General features: G+C 42.2%; 1 protein-coding gene across 1 annotated transcript in view; it reads left to right on the top strand.

Moving 5' to 3' along the window:
• The window catches only part of NDUFS8 (NADH:ubiquinone oxidoreductase core subunit S8), a 137,393-nt gene that overhangs the window by 76,479 nt on the left and 37,729 nt on the right, over nt 1-23,185 (top strand). Inside the window, exons 4-5 of the mRNA XM_044297959.1 lie at nt 5,516-5,605; nt 5,688-5,860. Of these exons, the coding sequence (XP_044153894.1) occupies nt 5,516-5,605; nt 5,688-5,860 (263 nt within the window). The remainder of the gene's footprint in view (nt 1-5,515; nt 5,606-5,687; nt 5,861-23,185) is intronic.

Here is a 23,185-nt window from a genome sequence, read left to right as displayed (position 1 = left end):
TTGTTATATTTTCCCTCACTGACAATTTCACAGTGGCTGTATTACTTATATTCTTCTGATCTGGCCCTCATAAAGGTTCGGCGTCTTCAGATCGCCTCTCCCTAATCCATTCTAAGCCCTACCATTATTATTAAAATGTTAAAGACACAGCTCCCCCAACATGTTTCACAGCGAACGCGGCGTCTTCAGGGGGGTGGAGCTACTATCAACACGAGTGCTTTCCATCTGCGTTTTTTTTTTTTTTTTTTTTTTTTTTTTTATGTCAAAGGGGTGGGTCTCATTTGGGAGCCACCTATCGCATTGCAATCTCGTGTTGATTGATGTCCTCTAACGGCCAATCACATACTTTCAGGGTGGGCTCTGCGCTTGCGTCTGGTGTCACTCCCTGCTACGTCCCTAAGCTCAAGGAAAATAAAGGTTATATTTTAATTATAAGACCAGAAACAGGAAATTATAGTCAGCAGACTATTGGAATATTGAAGCACTCAACTTAACACCATAACCACCACAGACCCCACGAACCGCCGCAGCTTGGTTGGGGTCTCTTACAGGAGCTTATACTCAGGGGAGTATTGTGATATAGCAATCCCCATGAATGTAGTTATCCCATTCCCCAAACATGAGCCAAAACTTCATGAAGGGGTAAAGCAGGGACTCTTTATTTGAACACACAAGCATTGATTTATACACATCTTCCAACAAGGTTACCACAGGGTTTTGTAAAGACAGTCAATAACCACGTACAATACACTCAGACACTCCCACACAAAATCCTCCCCTCTGCCTGTGATACAATTACCTCACACTGGGTTGATGCAATCCTCACAGGCAGGAATATACACAATGTCTTCTGTCCTGGAGACAACCGAGACAATTCAATTATCTCTCAGGACAAAGGGACATCGCCAATACACACAGAGAGACAATGGAACAGACCTCACTACTCAACGTATACAATGTCCCACCCTTTACAATACACATAGACATTTAACATCCCAAAATGGCACAAATTAGACCAGGGGTTCAAGTTAGTACAAGTCCTTTGTGAACAAAGGAGGCCTGGCTGATGAGAGGGCCCATAATCCTGGGGCAAGAAGCTGGTAGCCAGTCCCCTCCAAAACCCAGTGGCGAGGTTGGATTCGCCACAATACACAACTGTGGTTCAGCTCTAATGGAAACAACTTGGTGCCGGTCGGTGGGGGTTAGTCATGTTTTATGGGAGTCAAAAGCAAAGATTATAAGTCTACTAGCTAACATGCTTTTGGGCTAATGTATAATATGGAATCATTGTTTTTGCTGCACAGAATGGGTTTGTAAAAGATAAGACAGAGATTTTGTGTGTAAGGGTCCATTTACACGTCCGTAGTGCATTGCGGATCCGCAATACACCTGGCTGGCACCCCCATAGAAATGCCTATTCTTGTCCGCAATTGCGGACAAGAATAGGACAGGCTCTATTTTTTTCCGAAGCTGACCGGAAGATTGGGTCCGCGCTCCGGAAATGCGGATGCGGAGAGCACATAGTGTGTTCTTCACATCCATTCAGTCCCCATAGAGAATGAATGGGTCTGCACCTATTCCGCACAATTGCCGAACGGGTGCGGACAACACTTGCGGACGTGTGAATGGAGCCTAAAACTGTATTAGACTGCAGGACAGCCACATTTAACTGTCTTCGCTCACTTCCCATGGCTCTCTGAGTGATGATTCCCCAGCAGGGGGGATTGGCTTCAAAGACACTGCAGGCTTCCAGACTGATGACTCATACTATCAACATGAATGAGCACTCAAGGACTGAGTTCTCAGTGTGATGTCATACAGAGGTGTGGCAGGCCTTCACTCAAACTGCCTAAGCCCGCCCAGCATTAGAAGCAGGGAACCGGGAAGTGAACAGCAAAGCTGGCTGCAGGTGAGGATGAAATAGCAAGATGGGGAAAACCCATTTAAAGGGGTTCTCCTGGAATCAAGAAAATGAAAAGACTTAAATATTACTTTATTATAAAAATATTCCCAAATACCTTTCATTAGTTATAATGGCTTGTTTTGTCTAGGGAGCACTCATTAGGAGAAATAAAATGGTTGCCATCCTATTAGTACACACAAAACCTTTCCTAATCACACAACAGGACAAGTTACTTCACAGCACTGAGCTGCATCATTCTCCTCTCTGCTCTACTTGTCGGGATTATGATCCTGAATACAGATAAGACCCATAGCTGAATCTTTGTAGGAATGGAGTTTGAGGAGACATGACGAACAGAGAGAATGGTGGGGATGTGGCTAATGAGCAGCAGCACCTGTATGCAGTTCCCATTACCAAGGCACCACATTACCACAGTCTGTCCTGTCCATCCTCCCTGTACTTCATGTCCCCTCATGAACTCCATTCCCACAGAGATTCAGTTGAAGATCTTATCAGCTGTATTCAGGATCATAATACATGACAAGTAGGAGAGGATGAGACAGCTCTTTGGCTCAGTGTTCTGAAGTAACTTGTCCTGCTGTTTGTTTAGTACAGGTTTTGTGTATACTCATAGGACGGCAGCCATTTTATGATTGATTCCGTATGCAAACGAGCCATTATAATTAATGAAATGTATTTGGAAATATATTTGTAATAAAATAATATTTAATTATTTTCATTTTCTTAATTCCCAGAGAACCCCTTTTAAAGCTGTATTACACAGCCACATGTGGCAAACGATTGTCAGAAGGAAAGTATAAGGATAGCTATTACATGCAGCGATCTCCTTTGCATCATAGCATAGAATTCGCTCATCCCTATCTCTTGTCCTCATGCTGTATAGTGGTTTGTAGTGGCAGATCGTTATTAGACACCACAATCTGCAAACGATCATTTTTGAACGTGTCAAAAGATTTGGATTACCTGATGATCATTGGGCAATTAGTGGCAGTATAAGACTACTGGATGATCGCTAACGCTCGTTTATGCGAACGCTCGTTAAAAATTATCTGCCTAAAAATCATCTAGTGTCATATAAAATAATAATATATTAATAAGTCAAGATGAGACACAGTCCCGACCACCATCCGGCCGGGAAACAGTGGAGCGCTCCGGCACACTGTTGTTTTTAATAGCTCTCATTGCCATGCATGAGAGTTATCAAAATAGCCTAGCAAAGCAAGGTATGCTGTTTCCCTATGACTAAGTAATGGCAAGATGAGACAATCCCTTTAAAATAAGTTTTTATGACCCCTTAGTAAATTAAAGATAAGCTTTATCAGTTGACTGGCACAAAGTGAAAGTAAAAAGGACAATTGAAACAGCACACATTTTACCCTTTGTGACAGAACGGCTTAATATTTTTAATAAAGACCAATAGAAAAAAAGATTTTTAGCCCAAAATGAGTCAAATGCAATTATAATTTTTTTTTTGTTTTAACCTCTGAAGGTGTACATAGCCATTAAGGGCTTAAGGTAAAATAACGTTTTGTGTATAGTTTCAATTCATTTGATTCAAAGGGGATGTCCGGGACTGCTGGAAATAGCCAAGTGTATGCTTGATGTGCCACTCCATCAGGACAATTATATGGGACCCCCGTTCTCTGGATCAGTGGGCGTCCCAGTTATAACCTATCCTGTCCTAGTTCCTTTTAGTAACCAGAATACCCCACTTGGGCATAAGTGGGGTATGTATTTTCTTATTTGTATTAATGATCACCACCCTACTATTGCAGTTAACCCTCTCATACTAGAGGTATAATTTATCAGCATATAAATATCAGTTCATGCACATGTTTCTGTTCCATATTTTTTTTTTATATTTTTTTTTGCAGCCCGTATGCGGAACCATTCACAAAAAAAAATATATATATTACTCCGTGTGCATTCCATTTCCATATGTCCGTAAGTCCGTTCCACAAAAAAATAGAACATGTCCTATTCTTGTCTGTTTTGCGGACCAGAACAAGCATTGTTATAAGGGATCAGCCAAAAAACGGATGTTGCAGAGATGTCATCTGTTTTTTTTTTTTTTTGTTAGTTTTTTTACAATCGTGTACATGAGCTCAAATAAGACAATACAGTGTTACCCAGACATATGGCAGACTAGTTTGACTTAGAAGAATGCCTTCAATCCGGGCGATAAAAACCATTCTCTTTACTCCGCTAGTGCCACTAATAGCTGGTATTGTATACCAACCAGCAGAATTTATTTTGCTTCCATTCCCCCCCCCCCAGAAACCTATTTTAAAACATCTGGTTAGGTCAGTTGACTCAAGGTTAGGCACCTCACAGTTGGGAGAGCATTGATTTTGATTTTATTTAAAGGGGGCTCTGTCACTACAGCACATTGCGTTTATTATGTTGAGAAAGTTAATACAAGGCACTACTAATGTATTGTGATTGGCCATATTGCCTCCTTTGTTGGCTTGTTTCAATTTTCCATCACATTAAACACCTCTTGTTTCCATGGTTACAACCACCCTGCTATGCTTATGTGAGCTCCCATGGTCTCAGCCAACAGAGGCCGGTGCTTTTTTTCCTATAGTGTGCAAAGATGGCCATCGCTGCTGAATTGCAGGGTGGTCGTAACAGTGGAAACGAGCAGTGATGGAAAAATGAATACAGCCAGCAAGGAAAGCAATATGGATAATAACAATACATTAGTAAGTGACTTGTATTCACTTTCTCTACATGATAATTGCCACTTGCTGAGGTGACACAACACCTTTTAGGGCTCTTTCACACTTGCGTTGTCCGGATCCGTCGTGTACTCCATTTGCCGGAATTACACGCCGGATCGGGAAAAACGCAAGTGAACTGAAAGCATTTGAAGACGGATCCGTCTTCAAAATGCGTTCAGTGTTACTATGGCAGCCAGGACGCTATTAAAGTTCTGGTTGCCATAGTAGTAGTGGGGAGCAGTATACTTACCGTCCGTGCGGCTCCCGTGGCGCTCCAGAATGACGTCAGACCGCCCCATGCGCATGGATGACGTGTCCATGCGATCACGTCATCCATGCGCGTGGGGCGCCCTGACGTCACTCTGGAGCCCCCCAGGAGCTGCACGGACGGTAAGTATACTGCTCCCCACTACACTTTACCATGGCTGCCATGGTAACCATTCAGAAAAACTAAACGTCGGATCCGGCAATGCGCCGAAACGACGTTTAGCTTAAGGCCGGATCCGGATTAATGCCTTTCAATGGGCATTAATTCCGGATCCGTCCTTGCGGCAAGTGTTCAGGATTTTTGGCCGGAGCAAAAAGCGCAGCATGCTGCGGTATTTTCTCCGGCCAAAAAACGGTCCGGTCCGGAACTGAAGACATCCTGATGCATCCTGAATGGATTTCTCTCCATTCAGAATGCATTGGGATAATCCTGATCAGGATTTTTCCGGCATAGAGCCCCGACGACGGAACTCTATGCCGGAAAAGAACAACGCAAGTGTGAAAGAGCCCTAAAACATTTTTTTTATCCAGCAGTTCTGATTATGTTGGAGCCATGTAATAATCTAAGTAATAATTTTAATACTTCTTTGTCCTACATTAGAGTATGTAAATGCTCGAGAAGAAGAAACAAACTTGAAGTCTGTGACTGACCGGGCAGCCCAAACTTTGCTTTGGACAGAGCTGATCAGAGGTGGGACATAGTGAATAAGGAATAATCTAGTGCTTTCTTTTGCAGTTGCATTCTTCACTTCTTACCCTTCTTGTCTTGTCAGGCCTTGGAATGACCTTAAGCTACTTGTTTCGGGAGCCAGCCACTATCAATTACCCTTTTGAGAAGGGCCCATTGAGCCCACGGTTCCGTGGTGAGCATGCATTACGCAGATACCCATCTGGAGAGGAGCGTTGTATTGCATGTAAGCTGTGTGAAGCCATCTGTCCTGCCCAGGTAAAGAGGATATAGTTTTTAAGGGGTTGTCACTTAAGCAAATAGCATTTATTGTGTAGAAAAAGTTACTACAAGCTTTATTCCCATATTGCTTCCTGCTGGCTGGATTCATTTTTCCACCACATTATACACTGTTCATTTCCATGGTTGCGACCACCCTGCAATCCAGCAGTAGTGGCCGTGCTTGCACACTATAGGAAAAGGCATCAGCCTACGTGAGCTCCCGCGGTCCTGGCCACCAGAGAAGCCAGCATTTTTTCCTATAGTGTGCATGCACAGCCACCGCTGATGGATTACAGGTTGGTCGTACCCATGAAAACAAGCAGTTTATAATGTGATGGAAAAATTAATTCAGCCAGCAAAGGAAGCAATATGGATAATAACAATACATTAGTAAGTGGCTTGTATTAACTTTCTCTACATAATTAACCCCACTTGCTGAAGTGACACAACCCATTTAAACTACAAATCCATCTGTGTACCCTGTACAAGAGAGTTTTTCAGTAACACCCCACTAATGATGTATGTTTCTTACTCTGTTTTATGACATGCATTACTTTTATTTCTCAGTCTCTGTAGCTTAAAAATTAGTTCTCCTTGATTTTAATTTAAATGTTCTGCCCAGCCAGCAGGACTTGTTAAAAGACTCATACTTATCAGTTCCCTACCGCTAACTTATGGCTCCCAGGCTGTCTGCACTGCACTCCTGGTCCCTTTCCGTCAGCATCCTTATGGATGGAGAAACGTGGGTTGTTGCAGCCGATGACCTCAGTGATGAAGTGTCCCCAATCTACACTGCTGGGTTTCGTGTTATTTGAGGACACATTACTCTGCCTGTGGGGATGTTGACAAATACTGACCAGAACAGCACTGCAGACAGCCAGGGAGCCGGAACTGATTGGCTTGGAGCAAATAAGTATATTTATCTTCACAGATCCCACTGCTGGCTTGGGGGGGGGGGGGGGGGTATTTAAAAAATAAAATAAAAATTCCACACAATCCCTTTAAAGGGCGCTGTGAGAAACCGTTTTCAGGTGTCCTATTAAGGAATTCTGAGCACTATCTGCCGCCGGCAAGCAATGATTTTTTAAACCTGCTGAAAGATTCTGATTTGCGCTGTGAACGAGCGTTTGTTTGTTCATCGGGTAATCGGTGGCACCTTTACACAGGTAGGTCATCGCTAACAAGCATTCCTACGAACACTTTTTAACGATGGTTGGCCGTTTTACACATACAGCCATCTCCTTAACTCTAGACTGCACACTGTTACATAGTAACACAGTTTATAGGGCCGAAAAAAAGATCTGTCCGTCCAGTTCGGCCTGTTATTCTGCAAGTTGATCCAGAGGAAGGCAAAAAAAAAATCTGTGAGGTAGAAGCCAATTTTCCCCACATAAGGGGAAAAAATTCCTTCATGACTCCAATCAGGCAATCAGAATAACTCCCTGGAACAACGACCCCTCTCTACTAGCCATAGCCTGTAATATTATTACGCTCCAGAAATACATCCAAGCCCCTCTTGAACTCTTTTAGTGAACTCACCATCACCATCTCTTCAGACAGAGAGTTCTCTAGTCTCACTGCTCTTACCGTAAAGAATCCTCTTCTATGTTTGTGTACGACCCTTCTTTCCTCCAGACGCAGAGGATGTCCCCTCGTCACAGTTACAGTCCTGGGCATAAATAGATAACGGGAGAGATCTCTGTACTGACCACTGATATATTTATACTTAGTTATTAGATTTCCCCTCAGTCGTCATTTTTCTAAAGTGAATAACCCTAATTTCGATCATCTTTCAGGTTACTGTAGTAGACCCATTCCAGGTATTTTTTTAGTTGCCCTTCTCTGAACCCTCTCCAGCTCTGCTATGTCTGCCTTGTTCACAGGAGCCCTTTAAAGAAGTTTTTTTCCCCCATGATCCAATATATTATATGGTAAATTTAATGGTGGCATTAAAATATAGCTTGTCCCATGAAAAGTAAGGCAGGGAAGAAAAAAACTAACTGGAGAAAATGGATTACGGCACCAAGGGGTTAAAGGCTTCATAATGCAATACACTCCAAATGGCACAAATGTGTTTTATGTGCTATCCTATCCTCTGACTTTAACCCCTTAACGCCCAGCGCCGTACATGTACCCCCTGCTGTATTCGCCGGCATCGGTGAAATCACCGATGCCGCCACATTAACCCTTGCACTGCCATGAGATGTGTGCGGCGTGCCTTCCGGGAGAGCCTGTGAGATCGAGCCCCCCCCTTGTAAAGGGGATCAGACCCCCAGAAGTTGTGGGGAAAGAAATTTAAAGTTTCAAGTTAAAAGAAAAAAGGGTCCCTTTCCCAAAATAAAGTAAACAAAAATTAGGAGAAAAAAAAAAGGTACACATATTAGGTTTAGCTGCGTCCGGCTCTATAAATATATCACATGACCTAACCCCTCAGGTGAAAACCGTCCAAAAAATAAATAAAAACTGTTTTTTTTTTGTCACCTTAAACCGCTAAAAGTGCAACACCAAGCGATTGTGTTAAATGTAAAAAATAAAATAAAAATTTAGATATTAGTTATTGCCGCGTCCGTAACAACCTGCTCTATAAAAAATACCACATGACCTAACCCCTCAGGTGAACGCCTTAAAAAATAAATAAAAGAAAAACACTGTACAAAAAGCAATTTTTTTGGTCACCTTACATCACAAACGGTGTAATACCAAGCGACCAAAAAGTCATATGCACCCCAAAATAGTGCCAATCAAACTGTCATCTCATCCCGCAAAAAATTATACCCTAGCTAAGAAAATCACCCAAAAACTATGGCTCTCAGAATATAGAGACCCTAAAACATGCAGGGCTCCAGATGGCGACCAAAATGGACTGCTAAATGGCGACAAGACTTTGTAGTCTTGTCGCCATTTGCGCCTAGACCCTCCGCTTGCTGCTCTGCCTCTAAGAAAAAAAAGGCTTTCATCCAGCAGACAGACATACGCTGCAGACGTCTGCTGGGTGAAGATCCGCCCCTTAGATTACCCGGCATAGAGGGTGGGCGTGGCTTGGGTTGCCGCATCTTGTGCTCCCACTTCCAGCAGTCTGGCAAGTTTTGGAGTTGAGTCTGTGCTGTGGCGCTGAGCTGCTGGAGACATTTCAACTAGGGCCGCACAGTCCACGGCTGATAACACGAGGCAAGTCACCCGTATTCAGATTTATTAGTGTGTTTTATAGGACTGGGTCCTTATGGGGTCACAAGGAGAAGGCAGAGATCCGTAAGAACAAGTATAAGCACCGGCTGTGCTGCTTTAACACTCGCTGTCCTGGTCTGCATAGCGCTGCCGGGGTCGCATAGCATTATATTGATTTATGATGCTATGTAACCCTTAGAGGTCTGGAATGTACTGGATAACACTGACCTAATGCGGTCAGTGTTATCCAATACATTCCAGAACTGTAAGGGTTACATAGCATCATAAATCAATATAATGCTATGCTACGCCAGCAGTACAGAGCTCCTGCAGGCACACTGGTTTGAAACCAGCGTAATCCTATCAATGCACAGACTGGTAACCATTTCTGATCATAAATCATATAATCTATTCCCCTTATTTCACAAGACCAGTATTCACTTCCACATAGGGAATAGCAATCAGCTGTCAACCTTCCCGTCAGTCCGTGTTACTGCTGGCAGAATGATGAAACGTGGGACTCCCCCGGCCTAGGGGTTCGCTCAGCAGTCCCAAGGCACGCCAATTGACAAGGAGAGATTGCCGCCTATACTGCGCACGTTCTAGAAAAGGTCCGTGCACGGCTCCTTACTGACACATGGGTGATGGGCAGAGAGCCCAACTGCTCCTTTCTGTGCCAAAGACATGTGGTAGAGTTAAAAAGAGGGAAACTGGCACTGAAGCAGCCTATAAGGGTTTAAGCACAGGCTAGTTCAGCTGCCAGAGGAGGTCCCCTAGCTTTCCTACATCTCTGCTTGCTGGCAGTGAATGGAAACCTTTAAGGTTGACATTCACAGACTGAATGTCCATGTCCAGCCACAGTTGCACAGTGAGCAGAACTAGAATATGGGCAATCTTTCCTCAAGAAACAACAGCAAACGAGGTTTTCATTCACTGACCGGCGCAGAGGGGTTGAGAATAAAGAGTAAAGCCCGTGAAGTATTATATTTTTATCTGTTATATTTTTTCTTAATGGGGGAAAAAAATAAAAAAAAAAGAGCTGCCCTCCCCCCACCCCCACTGTCATACTGGTCCCGTGAAGTGATTTTAAGGAGTGCAGTGGGGATAGTTTATTTGAACCCATTCTGTGTCACATATAGAATAATATTGTTTTGAAACCCCTTAAAGAAAAATATAAAAATTACTCCTTAAAGGGTTTGGATGCACTAATTTCTGGACCTCTGATACTGGCAGGACCTTTGTTGGTGATCATACTTGCCTGATGCCCAGTGCGGCTGGGCTCGTTTGCTCCCCAGCCTTTGTTGCTTGTCTTGAGTCCCTTCATGAAAACCTCCTATTTGACGGCGTTACAGCCAATGACTGACCACTCCTTCCTGTGCATTATGTTAAATGGTCATGTGATGCAAGAGGAGCAGATCTCCACTGTGGCCAGAGATTGTCTTGATGCCACTGCAGCCAAATGTTTTCATGGAGAAACCCAAGACAAGCAGCGGAGGCCGGGAAGCGAATGAGCCGGGACCCAGCACCTAGGGATTACCAACGCAAATCTGGCTAGTCTGACAGGTCATGGAAATGAGTGTACACACTCATTAAACTGCATGGGCTGTAGCTTAGAAAACCCCATGCTCCTAGCCTCCTAAGCATCCCAGCTATATTATGTATTTTAAATTTGGTGACTAAAAATTTCATTTGGCGACTAAATTTTTCCAGGTTAGGAGCCAATGGCTCCTTGACATTTTTTTTAGCCTGGAGCACTGACATGATTATTATTATTTTTTTTGTTTAAAAAATGCTGTTCTTTTTTTTTTTTTGGCCGCCGCTCCGTTCGCTCGCTGTGACCCCGTTGTATTCTCCCGCCTGGTATGCTAATTTTAGCATCAGAGCAATGAAGAAGAGACTGATTCTTTCTTCGTGGGCGTCTCCTTCTCCCTGGCTGTAGGGCTGTCCAATCGCAGCAGAGAGTGACACAGCCAGGGAGAAAAAAAACGTACCTTCTCCCTGTCTGTGATGCTCTCCGCTGCGATTGGACAGCGCTACAGCCAGGATGAATGTGTCATCTTACATCCTTTCTGGATGTGTCATCTTACCTGTGTGAGGGCATCCTAGTTGGACATTGTTTGTCTCCTTTCCCCTCCTCACCTGTAATTTTGTTTGGTGTGGTTAATGTTGGGGTTTAGTTGTTTGTCATGTCTGGTCAGTTTGGTGTTGTGATCTGCATGGATGATTGATATTTTCCCCTGTCTGTTATTACCTCCGAAAGGGAGTCCCATTGGTTTCCCGGAGGGGCGAACCTAAAATATATTAGCAGCCTTGCCTTGAGCCACCTTGTATCGGTGTCCGCATGGGGGTCCAGGTTGTTTGGTGGTGTTTTTCCATCTCTGCTGCGGCAGGTAAGTGTTTGATATTCTGGTGTGCTGTTGATTCTCCAGGTGCTTACCTGGCGTTCAGTTGCTGCTGATTCTTTCTTTTCCCTTCTTTTCCGGTTTGTCTGTTTCCTTGAGGAACCGGTTGTCTCCTCCCTGACCTCTATGCAAGGGACTGTTAGGGTCAGTAGGATCTAGGTTTGAGTGTATGAGCCCTCCCACCTTTTAGGGGGCGCTCATACGGTCAGGAGATCAGGGTCAGGATTAGGGCAGCTGTAGGAGGTAACCTGCTCCCTATCCCTGTTTTCGGGCTTAGTAACAGCTCTAATTATACGGTGGGGGTTTCCCCCACTCCCCATCGTGACACCTAACCCCTCATGTGTCACCTTGCATCACAAAAAGTGTAATACCAAGCAATGAAAAAGTCATATGCACCCTAAAATAGTACCAATCAAACCATCATCTCATACCGAAAAAATTGACAGTCGCCCAAAAAATAAAAAATAAATGCTTTAGTATGTAAAACTGAAACAAACTACCAAAAAAAGTAGTCCTATTTGGTATTGTTGTGTCTGTAAGAACCTGCTGTATAAAAATACCACGTGATCTAACCTGTCAGATAAACATTGTAAATAACAAAAAATAAAAACGGTGCCAAAACAGCTATTTTTTGTTACCTTGCCTCACAAAAAGTGTAATCTAGAGCAACCAAAATTCATATGCACCCTAAAATAGTACTAACAAAAATGCCACCTTATCCCTGTAGTTTCCAACATGGGGTCATTTTGGGGAGTTTCTACACTAGGGGTGCATCAGGGGGTCTTCAAATGTGACATGGCAACTTAAAATTATCCCAGTGAAATCTGCCTTCCCAAAACTATATGGCGTTTGTTTCCTTCTGCGCCCTGCCATGTTCCCGTACAGCAGTTTACTATCACATATGGGGTGTTTCTGTAAACTGCAGAATCAGGGTAATAAATATTGAGTTTTGTTTGGCTGTTAACCCTTGCTTTGTCAACGGAAAAAAAAAATTAAAATGGAAAATCTGCCAAAAAGTGAAATTCAAAAATTTCATTTTCATTAATTCCTTTGGAACACCTAAAGGGTTAACAAAGTTTGTAAAATCTGTTTTGAATACCTTTTGGGGGGTGTAGTTTCTAAAATGGGGGTCATTTTTGGGTGGTTTCTAATATGTTAGCCTCACAAAGTAACTTCAGACCTGAACTAGTCCTTAAAAAGTGGGTTTTGGAAATTTTCGTAAAAATTTCAAGATTTGCTTCTAAGCCTTCTAACATCCCCAAAAAATAAAATGGCATTCACAAAATGATCCAAACATGAAGTAGACATATGGGGAATGTAAAGTAACTATTTTTGGAGTTATTACTATTATAAAAGTTGAGAAATTGGAAATTTTGGTATTTTTTTTTTATAAATAAAAATTATTTTTTTAAACTCAATTTTAGCACTGTCATGAAGTACAATATGTGATGAGAAAACATTCTCAGAATGGCCTGGATGTGTAAAAGCGTTTTAAAGTTATTATCACATAAAGTGACACATGTCAGATTAGCTAAAAATGCCCTTATTCTTGAGGTGAAAAATGGCTTGGTCCTGAAAGGGTTAATAATAATATTTATTGTTATAATAATCTTATGATAATTCTAATAATTTTTATTTATATAGCGCCAACATATTCCGCAGCGCTATATATCTCTGTATATTTGCAAGCTCCATGTCTGTCTCCTGGCAAGGTTACCAGGAGACAGATAAGATTTTCCAACAGTCGTTACCAGGAGACAGAAAGCTTTCCAACAGTTGTCTTTCACAAGATGACAACAGGCACTTGTGATCTGTATTTTACAGGTCCGGGGCCATTTGTCCAAGCCCTGACCCTGTTAAACTTTATCCTGGTGGCATAGCTTCAGGGCTGCAGTGAAAGCCCTGGAGCTGTTCTATAGCGGGAATAAGGTGGCCAGGTACGGAAACTAATAGAAGGTGGCCGGAGACGGGAGCGAATGCGCTTGCGCTATCGTCTATGCACGCTTATGCGATCAGAAAGGCTGGATATTTCTCTCCTAGTATGTAAGAGCGGCAACTGCAGGTGAATTGCAGCGGTGGCCGTAACCCCTAGAGGTGAGCAGGGTCTAAATGGAGAGATTATGAAATAAAATGGGGAAGAGACGCAATATAGAAAATAGAAGTACATTAGTAAGTGACTGAAAAGATTACAATTACCATACTTACCAGTAATATGCTTCTTGTACCTCCTTGTTTGTTTAAGTAAGTGACTGTAGTGACGTTGTCTGACAAGATCATTACCTCTTTTAGTTTTATTTCTGACTGTAGAGCATTCAGCGCTTCCCATACTGCCCACAGTTCTCTTAGATTGCAGGAGGCCTGACTTAATTCCTGAATCCATCTTCCTTATACTACTGAAAGATCAAAATAAGCCCCACAACCAGTTTTGCTGGCGTCTGTTGTCAGAATGATAGGTTTTTCTTGACACCATGAAACCCCCTTGCATAGGTTCTTTTTACAAAGCCACTATATTAGTGAAACCCTCACCTGATGAGGAATTATAACCTTCTTCTCTAAAATGAATACTCTTGTCCCAGCTCTGTAACATGATGGTTTGTAGGTCTCTGGAACGTGCTTGGGCCCATTTTTCTGCTGCGATTGCCGAGGACATGAGAACCCCCATTAGGACTCAAATAGATGCTTTTTTCGTTCTCCGAAGTAGAGATACTTCCTGGATGATTTTTACTTGTTTTCTCTTTTGAAATAAACTATTTCATTACCTGAGAGTCTAGTAGTACTTCTTCTATAAACAGTTTGCTTTTGTTGGGTCTTAAATCCGATTTTTCTAGATTTATTATCCATCCTTTTTTTTTCCAGATCCCTCCGTACGATTTCTAAGTAATCTTCCAATTACCTCTTTGAGTCTGCACTAGATATTCCTCCATATGACTAATCCAGATGGACATAGATCTCGTAGTATAAGTGGCCGCTACACGTGGTCTAAATATGGCTGTAGAAGCTTCCCAGGATCTTTTCAGTAGGGCTTCACTGTTTTTGCATCCTTCAGAAGCCCTACATCCTTAAAAGGGAGAGCAAACTTTTTAGTTATTTTTACCACGGGTGCATCCACCTTAGGGAATTTATCCCAAAGGGTGGTATCCGCTTCAGAAAAAAGATAGTTCCTCTTGAAAATTCCGGAGACCCCTGTTTTTTTTTTTTTTTCCCCCCTCTGGGTCCTCCCATTCTTTTTTTATAAGTTTTGTATTATTAGAATGGAGCGGGAACACTTTTTTTCTTTTTTCCCCCCAATCCTTTAAACATTAAATCCTGTACTGATTTAGGAATCCTCAAGAGTCAAGGAGAGCATCTATTTCCTCAATAGAGCAACGGGGGCGACCCGTCTCCTCTTCTGAGGAATCTGAGTCAGAACCTGAGACTAATTCCCCTTCATCAAAATCCTCCTCCTGAAGGTCTATTTCAGAAGGAGTGGACTTCACAGTAGTAGAGGTGGAAGGTTTCTGACAATACACTGTGCTGCTCACTTCCCTTGATTATAGTTCTGATATTGTCCAATAAAGATGGAGACTCTTCAGATATTAGTGCAATTAGGCTTTTTATGACCAGGAGGCAGGCCTTTCTTGCAAATGGAACATTTCCTAATGCAAGATCTTTCAGCTGTTTTAGAGCATCCCTGACCTAAGGGCATACCAAAACACACAATCAGGAGGAAGCAGCCAAGTAGCAATACTAAGGCCCCTTTCACACGGGCGAGTTTTCCGTGCGGGTGCGATCCGTGCGGCGAACGTATGGCACCCGCACTAAATCCTGACCCATTCATTTCTATGGGGCTGTGCACATGAGCGATGTTTTTAACGCATCACTTGTGCGTTCCGTTGAAATCGCAGCATGCTCTATATTGTCCGATTTCAACGTGACGCAGGCCCCATAGAAATGAATGGGGTGTGTGAAAATCGGATGGCATCCGCAAGCAAGTACGGATGCCGTGCGATTTGCACGCATGGTTGCTGGGAGACCATCGGGATGGAGACCCGATCATTATTATTTTCCCTTATAACATGGTTATAAGGGAAAATAATAGCATTCTGAATACAGAATGCATAGTAAACCAGCGCTAGAGGGGTTAAAAAAAAATTAAAAAAAATTTAACTCACCTTAGTCCACTTGCTCGCGAAGCCGGCATCTCCTTGTGTCTCCGCTGCTGATGAACAGGACCTGGGGTGAGCTACTCCATTAAATAGAGCTTAAGGACCTTCGATGACGTCACTCCGGTCATCACATGATCTTTTACCATGGTGAATCACCATGGTAAAAGATCATGTGACGTACCATGTGATGACCGGAGTGACGTCATCGAAGGTCCTTAACCTGTATTTAATGGAGCAGCTCACCCCAGGTCCTGTTCATCAGCAGCGGAGACAGAAGGAGATGCCGGGCTTCGCGAGCAAGTGGACTAAGGTGAGTTAAATTATTTTTTTATTTTTTTTAACCCCTCTAGCGCTGGTTTACTATGCATTCTGTATTCAGAATGCTATTATTTTCGCTTATAACCATGTTATAAGGGAAAATAATACAATCTTCAGAACATCAATCCCAAGCCCGAACTTCTATGAAGAAGTTCGGGTTTGGGTACCAAACATGCGCGATTTTTCTCACGCGAGTGCAACGCATGACAATGTTTTGCACTTGCGCAGAAAAAATCGCGCATTTTCCCGCAACGCACCCGGCTCTTATCCGGGCAAAAAAAATGACGCCCGTGTGAAAGGGGCCTAAGAGCAATCCCACCACCTCATGGTGTATTAAAAATCTTTCCACCTCCAGTCAGTGAACAGTACAAAGTCACAGAAAATACATGGGAGGAGAACTCACCGGGCTGAGGGCTTCTGCTGAATCTGTATCCCTGACGAAGAATTACGTTTTATTTGAAACGGGTTGGGGTAGTTTTGGTCTTCCTGACAATCCGTAGCTCAAACTGTCACGTCACACAGTGCTCCGTGTGAGCGCTAGCAGGAAAGCTTTGAACGAGAGCTGTCGCTGGCCGGAGCAAGCTCAGTGAAAATAATAACAGCAATACTAATAGGGCATAGCCTCCTGAATCCCCCTCATGTCGATGTGAGAGCAAGAAGAGAAAACGCGAACATACAGTTGGATAAGCAGAACTCAGAAACAGGTACTGTTCTGGGAGTTTAAAGCCATTGTATATTGTGTTTTCAAGGCACTGACAGCAGTGAAGGTGGGTAGGGAGTGCATCGCGCGGTACCATAGTATACAATATACGTGTCATTTTTGTGGGTAGCAGCAGCGGTACCTCAGCTTCAGTTATCGAGAGGTGGAAGCGCCTGTGTAATAAAGTAGAATACGGAGTGTTTCACGAAGCAATCATATCGCGGTATACAAAGGCAGCTACACACTGGTTAATATAAAATATATAAAAAAAATACATAATACATAATATATAAAATAATAAGTAATAGATAATAGAAAAAACAAAACAGGTAATAAGGAAATCAAGATGTCAGAATTATGGTGGGATAGAAAAGAGAGAATCAAAAAGGTGCACACCTTTTTTGGCTCATACAAAAGACAATCAGAAGTATTCAATAAAGATAATGGTATACAATTCAGACCTCAAGGACATATTAAGAGAACTGGAACAACTTTTGATCCAAGAGATGAAAGACCTCTGGGAGATTACCTCTCTGGAGAAATATCTCAAATGGGATATCATACCCAAGGGGTTAAAAGATATGGGAGAGAGCAGTATAAATAATGAATAGGAACATATGTTCCATGAATTTTCACGTGATGCGATTAAGTTTATTAGTAACAAGAGAGGAGAGAGGTTAAGGAGAACAAACAGATCCATTATGGCAACGTTTGAGGAATTGAGACCTTCGAAAGACCATGCCAGCATACATCAACTAGTAGAAAACATAAAAAGAAGGATACATCAGAAAGAGGATGAAATAAGAGAAAAGAAAAGTAATAAGAAATAAGAGAAAAGTCTAACCGTGGGGAACTGGAAGAACTTACATCCATCATTACGTTACATGAGGAGGGGGGGAAACAAATAGGTCATCAAATACCTTTGACGCCAGAAGTTACAGTAAGAAGATCAGACAAAGACAAAAATAATATACAAACAAATAATCGTTTTGAGGTACTAGCAGAATATGAGATAGAAAATGAGGAAGAGAGACCTCTTGAACTACAACAACAAAAAAGAACACAAAACAAAGAGGAACAAGGAATACGCCCACAAAAAGATGAAGAAGGGGAGAGAGATAGAGAGAGAGAGAGAGAGAGGGTGTCACGGATGTAGTAGGGGAGAACACCAAAAGACAACAAGAAGGAAGGGAAAAGGACACTAGGCCTCACCGCTAGGGAAGGAAAAGGGTCACCACCTATAAAACTCTGCTCCTGGCCCTAACTCCTATCCGTATCGGCACCTCTCGATGGTAGGGATGCCCATACACAGGAACCTAGAAAACCCTGGTGGCTCTCGGATGCCATAATGGTACTGACAGGGCAGAGACAACCCGCTCCTTCCCTGGTGAAGGAACCAGTGTCTCGCTGAGGCCTAGTAAACAACAAAGGTGGGGGGGGGGGAATACAAAACACAACAAGCGGAACACTTAACTTCTGAGGCTGATGGATGAACAGGACTTGAACTAGAACCACACTCCAGCTCTTCCAAAAACCAAATGAAGCTATCCAGAGCAAGGAGTGATGGGTAAAGTCAGACTAAATAGGGGGAGGTAAAGGTCACATGATCCACACCTGAACAGGAGGTGTGGACATACCAGCAACACACAGACAAAGTGAAACCAAAAGAGACTGTTGGATCACTAACGTGCAGATACTCTTTCAGACCTTCTCAAACCTGTCACCAATGTGACAGAGGAAAGGACACATATAGTAATAACAGTAGCAATATTGATAAAGATACACCGAGAACATTAAACCAAAGGAAAAGAGGAGATAATGTAGGGAGAGATAAATGTCAAGAACAGGAGGGAGGAAAGCATGAACAGAGAAACAAGAAAAAGACAGTGATAAAGAAAACTGAGAAACAGGATTTTTTCCAAAGAGGAAATGCACGAGGGGAAGTAGGGGAGGGAAACTCGCCCAAAATAAAAAATTTAAACAAAAGGAAGCCAAGACAGGAACAGGACAGAAGATCTTTAACTTGAGTAAATACACATTGACTAAAGGGGAACAACAAATTCTAGAAAAGGGCTTAAAATTCGCACCGAGCACATTGTTTAATAAATTTGAACCGTTTATAGGGGTTCGAAAATTTATGAGAAGATTGGCCCCAAAAAAGTATTTTATTAAAGAACAAAAGACCAGGAATAAGAGAAAAGAAACTAAGGATAGTAATATTAAAGCTAAAAAAGAACGAAGAGAACTCAGAAACAGAAAAATTTAAAAATGAGTGTTAAAATGGTGAATACAAACACTGACCTAAAAATAAAATCGAGATATCACCCAGTTCAGGAATACTCCTAGGCCTTTAATAGCTTTATGAATTCAGTAACAAAAGTCATACGAAAAATACGGAGCCCTAAAAAAAAAAATAGAATACAATATCTGGGCAACATATCAAAAAACACAAAGAGAGGCGGTAATCAAAATGCAAAAAAATTGAAGATTATCATAAGACCAGCCGATAAAGGTGGGGGGGGGGGATTGTAGTAATGGATAAAGAGAAGTATGTGAAGGAGGCATACAAACTACTGGGAGATCAAAAAACTTATAAAATATTGTAAGGGATTGTCTCTTATTCGGGGGTCATTCTCACAAGAATCGTCTTCAGGACACCAGGTTTCATGTCCAAACAGTGCATTTATTGTGCCTCAGCAAACCAAACATAAATAATACAAAATAAACACCTGCCCGGCTGGGCTCTAACTAAACATGAAGTTTCTGACTCCCCTTAGTCACAGTTCACACCCTGTGAACCCATTCGGCTTTGTCAGCCAATGTCCCACGGCCTTCTGGCTGTACAGAGTGCAGTACGCCCACTGTCTCCAGTTCAGTGTTTATTGTGGGGGATTGGGGCTTAATAGTCCCCCTGACTATAGCCCTGCGACCCTCCCAGGCGTCGCTTCGTCACCCAACTCCAGGCTATCTCCCAGCCTTGTGGTCCCTTAGCCTTGCCCAGCTGAGACCACACAGACAGAGCCTCCAGGCCTCTGTCCACAGGTAACACACTCTGGGGGTGCTTTCTGCCAGGCTGAGTACCTCCAGCTGGTCTCACCTGTGGTGGAGTAGGGGGTGTGGACCGCATTATCCACCCCTTCCTTGCCTGTAACCTGTGTGAGACCTGTCGCTGTCTCACAATATTGAGAATTTACCCTACAGAAATATATAAGAAAGAACTCCGTGAACTAGTAAAGAGGGGTAAAGAACAAGCAATTCTAAGCAAAAAAGAGGTGGAATTCGTGGAAATAAAACAACCAAGAATTGCTGCATTTTATCATAATCCGAAAGTACACAAGCATGCAACAGAACCACCAGGAAGACCGATAGTGTCGGGAGTTGAATGCCTGACTAGTAATCTGTCTAGATACGTAGACTGGTTTCTGCAACCCTGTGTGAAAACATTACCAACATACCTAAAAAAAATACCCAACACATTTTGAACATTCTAAATAAAAAAAAATGGGAACCGCACTACATATTGGGGACACTAGATGTAAAATCGTTGTATACAATAATAGAGAACAAAAAAGGATGCAAAGCCGTAAAGTTGTTTGCAGAATCAGGGAGAGTTAACACAAAATCAAATTGATTTTTATTGGAGATTGTATAATGTTCATTTTAAAGAAAAACTACTTTTTATTTGAGGACAAATTTTATATACAGCAATGGGCTACCGCAATGAGGACAAGATTCGCATCCGGGTTCGCTAATATACAGTACAGACCAAAAGTTCGGACATACCTTCTCATTCAAAGAGTTTTCTTTATTTTCATGACTATGAAAATTGTAGATTCACACTGAAGGCATCAAAACTATGAATTAACACATGTGGAATTATATACATAACAAAAAAGTGTGAAACAACTGAAAATATCTCATATTCAATGTTCTTCAAAAGTGGGATTTCTTTCCTTATAAATGGGGTTGGGACCATCAGTTGCGTTGTGGAGAAGTCCGGTGGATACACAGCTGATAGTCCTACTAAATAGACTGTTAGAATTTGTATTATGGCAAGAAAAAAAAGCAGCTAAGTAAAGAAAAGCGAGTGGCCATCATTACTTTAAGAAATGAAGGTCAGTCAGTCCGAAAAATTGGGAAAACTTTGAAAGTGTCCCCAAGTGCAGTCACAAAATATATCAAGCGCTACAAAGAAACTGGCTCACATGCGGACCGCCCCAGGAAAGGAAGACCAAGAGTCACCTCTGCTGTGGAGGATAAGTTCATCTGAGTCACCAGCCTCAGAAATCGCAGGTTAACAGCAGCTCAGATTAGAGACCAGGTCAGTGCCACACAGAGTTCTAGCAGCAGACACATCTCTAGAACAACTGTTAAGAGGAGACTGTGTGAATCAGGTCTTTATGGTAAAATATCGGCTAGGAAACCACTGCTAAGGACAGGCAACAAGCAGAAGAGACTTGTTTGGGCTAAAGAACACAAGGAATGGACATTAGACCAGTGGAAATCTGTGCTTTGGTCTGACGAGTCCAAATTTGAGATCTTTGGTTCCAACCAACCGTGTCTTTGTGCGACACAGAAAAGGTGAACGGATGGACTCTACATACCTCGTTCCCACCGTGAAGCATGGAGGAGATGGTGTGGGGGTGCTTTGCTGGTGACACTGTAGGGGATTTATTCAAAATTGAAGGCATACTGAACCAGCATGGCTACCACAGCATCTTGCAGCGGCATGCTATTCCATCCGGTTTGCGTTTAGTTGGACAATCATTTATTTTTCAACAGGTCAATGACCCCAAACACACCTCCAGGCTGTGTAAGGGCTATTTAACCATGAAGGGGAGTGATGGGGTGCTGCGCCAGATGACCTGGCCTCCACAGTCACCGGACCTGAACCCAATCGAGATGGTTTGGGGTGAGCTGGGCGGCAGAGTGAAGGCAAAGGGACCAACAAGTGCTAAGCATCTCTGGGAACTCCTTCAAGACTGTTGGAAGACCATTTCAGGTGACTACCTCTTGAAGCTCATCAAGAGAATGCCAAGAGTGTGCAAAGCAGTAATCAAAGCAAAAGGTGGCTACTTTGAAGAACCTAGAATATGACATATTTTCAGTATTTCACACTTTTTTGTTATGTATATAATTCCACATGCGTTTAATTCATAGTTTTGATGCCTTTAGTGTGAATATACAATTTTCATAGTCATGAAAATAAAGAAAACTCTTTGAATGAGAAGGTGTATATGTGGGCCAGTGGGAACATGAGGTCATCCACCCCAATGGCAAGCTCCGGGCAAATCTCGTCCTGTGGAAGAGATTCATAGATTATATGATATTTTTCTGGGGGGGAGGGAAAGATAAATTAAAAATATTTTTTAATGAAATAAATAAAAATTTCATTTTATTTAGAATTCACACCAACATTTAATAACAAGACCTAACAATTTACATTGAAAAGGGAAAATTACAGACAAAAACATACAATAAGCCTACAGACGAAAATAGCTTCATTTCATGGGATAGCTGCCATGTTCCTCAATGGCTGGAAAATATTCCAAAAAGCCAATTTATGAGGATTAGAAGGAATTGTACCAAAAAGGAGGAATATCAAATAGAGGCAGATAAACTACAATAAAGATTCGAACAGAGAGGTTACAAGAAGTAAAAAATTATAAAACAAAAATAATTAGTAGGGAAACTAAACAGACAAGATTTAATGAAGAAAGACATAAAAAAACAGGAGAATGATAGTAAGGAGGAAGAACATTTCAAGATACTGCCGATTTACAGGGAGTGCAGAATTATTAGGCAAGTTGTATTTTTGAGGATTAATTTTATTATTGAACAACAACCATGTTCTCAATGAACCCAAAAAACTCAATATCAAAGCTAAATATTTTTGGAAGTAGTTTTTAGTTTGTTTTTAGTTTTAGCTATTTTAGGGGGATATCTGTGTGTGCAGGTGACTATTACTGTGCATAATTATTAGGCAACTTAACAAAAAACCAATATATACCCATTTCAATTATTTATTTTTACCAGTGAAACCAATATAACATCTCAACATTCACAAATATACATTTCTGACATTCAAAAACAAACCAAAAACAAATCAGTGACCAATATAGCCACCTTTCTTTGCAAGGACACTCAAAAGCCTGCCATCCATGGATTCTGTCAGTGTTTTGATCTGTTCACCATCAACATTGCGTGCAGCAGCAACCTCAGCCTCCCAGACACTGTTCAGAGAGGTGTACTGTTTTCCCTCCTTGTAAATCTCACATTTGATGATGGGGACCACAGGTTCTCAATGGGGTTCAGATCAGGTGAACAAGGAGGCCATGTCATTAGATTTTCTTCTTTTATACCCTTTCTTGCCAGCCACGCTGTGGAGTACTTGGACGCGTGTGATGGAGCATTGTCCTGCCTGGAAAATAATGTTTTTCTTGAAGGATGCAGACTTCTTCCTGTACCACTGCTTGAAGAAGGTGTCTTCCAGAAACTGGAAGTAGGACTGGGAGTTGAGCTTGACTCCATCCTCAACCCTAAAAGGCCCCACAAGCTCATCTTTGATACCAGCCCAAACCAGTACTCCACC

This window comes from Bufo gargarizans, chromosome 6, assembly GCF_014858855.1.
Source record: "Bufo gargarizans isolate SCDJY-AF-19 chromosome 6, ASM1485885v1, whole genome shotgun sequence".
NCBI classification, from domain to species: domain Eukaryota; kingdom Metazoa; phylum Chordata; class Amphibia; order Anura; family Bufonidae; genus Bufo; species Bufo gargarizans.
Note: the sequence above shows the minus strand (reverse complement) of the source record. Positions and strands in the feature narration are given on the sequence as shown.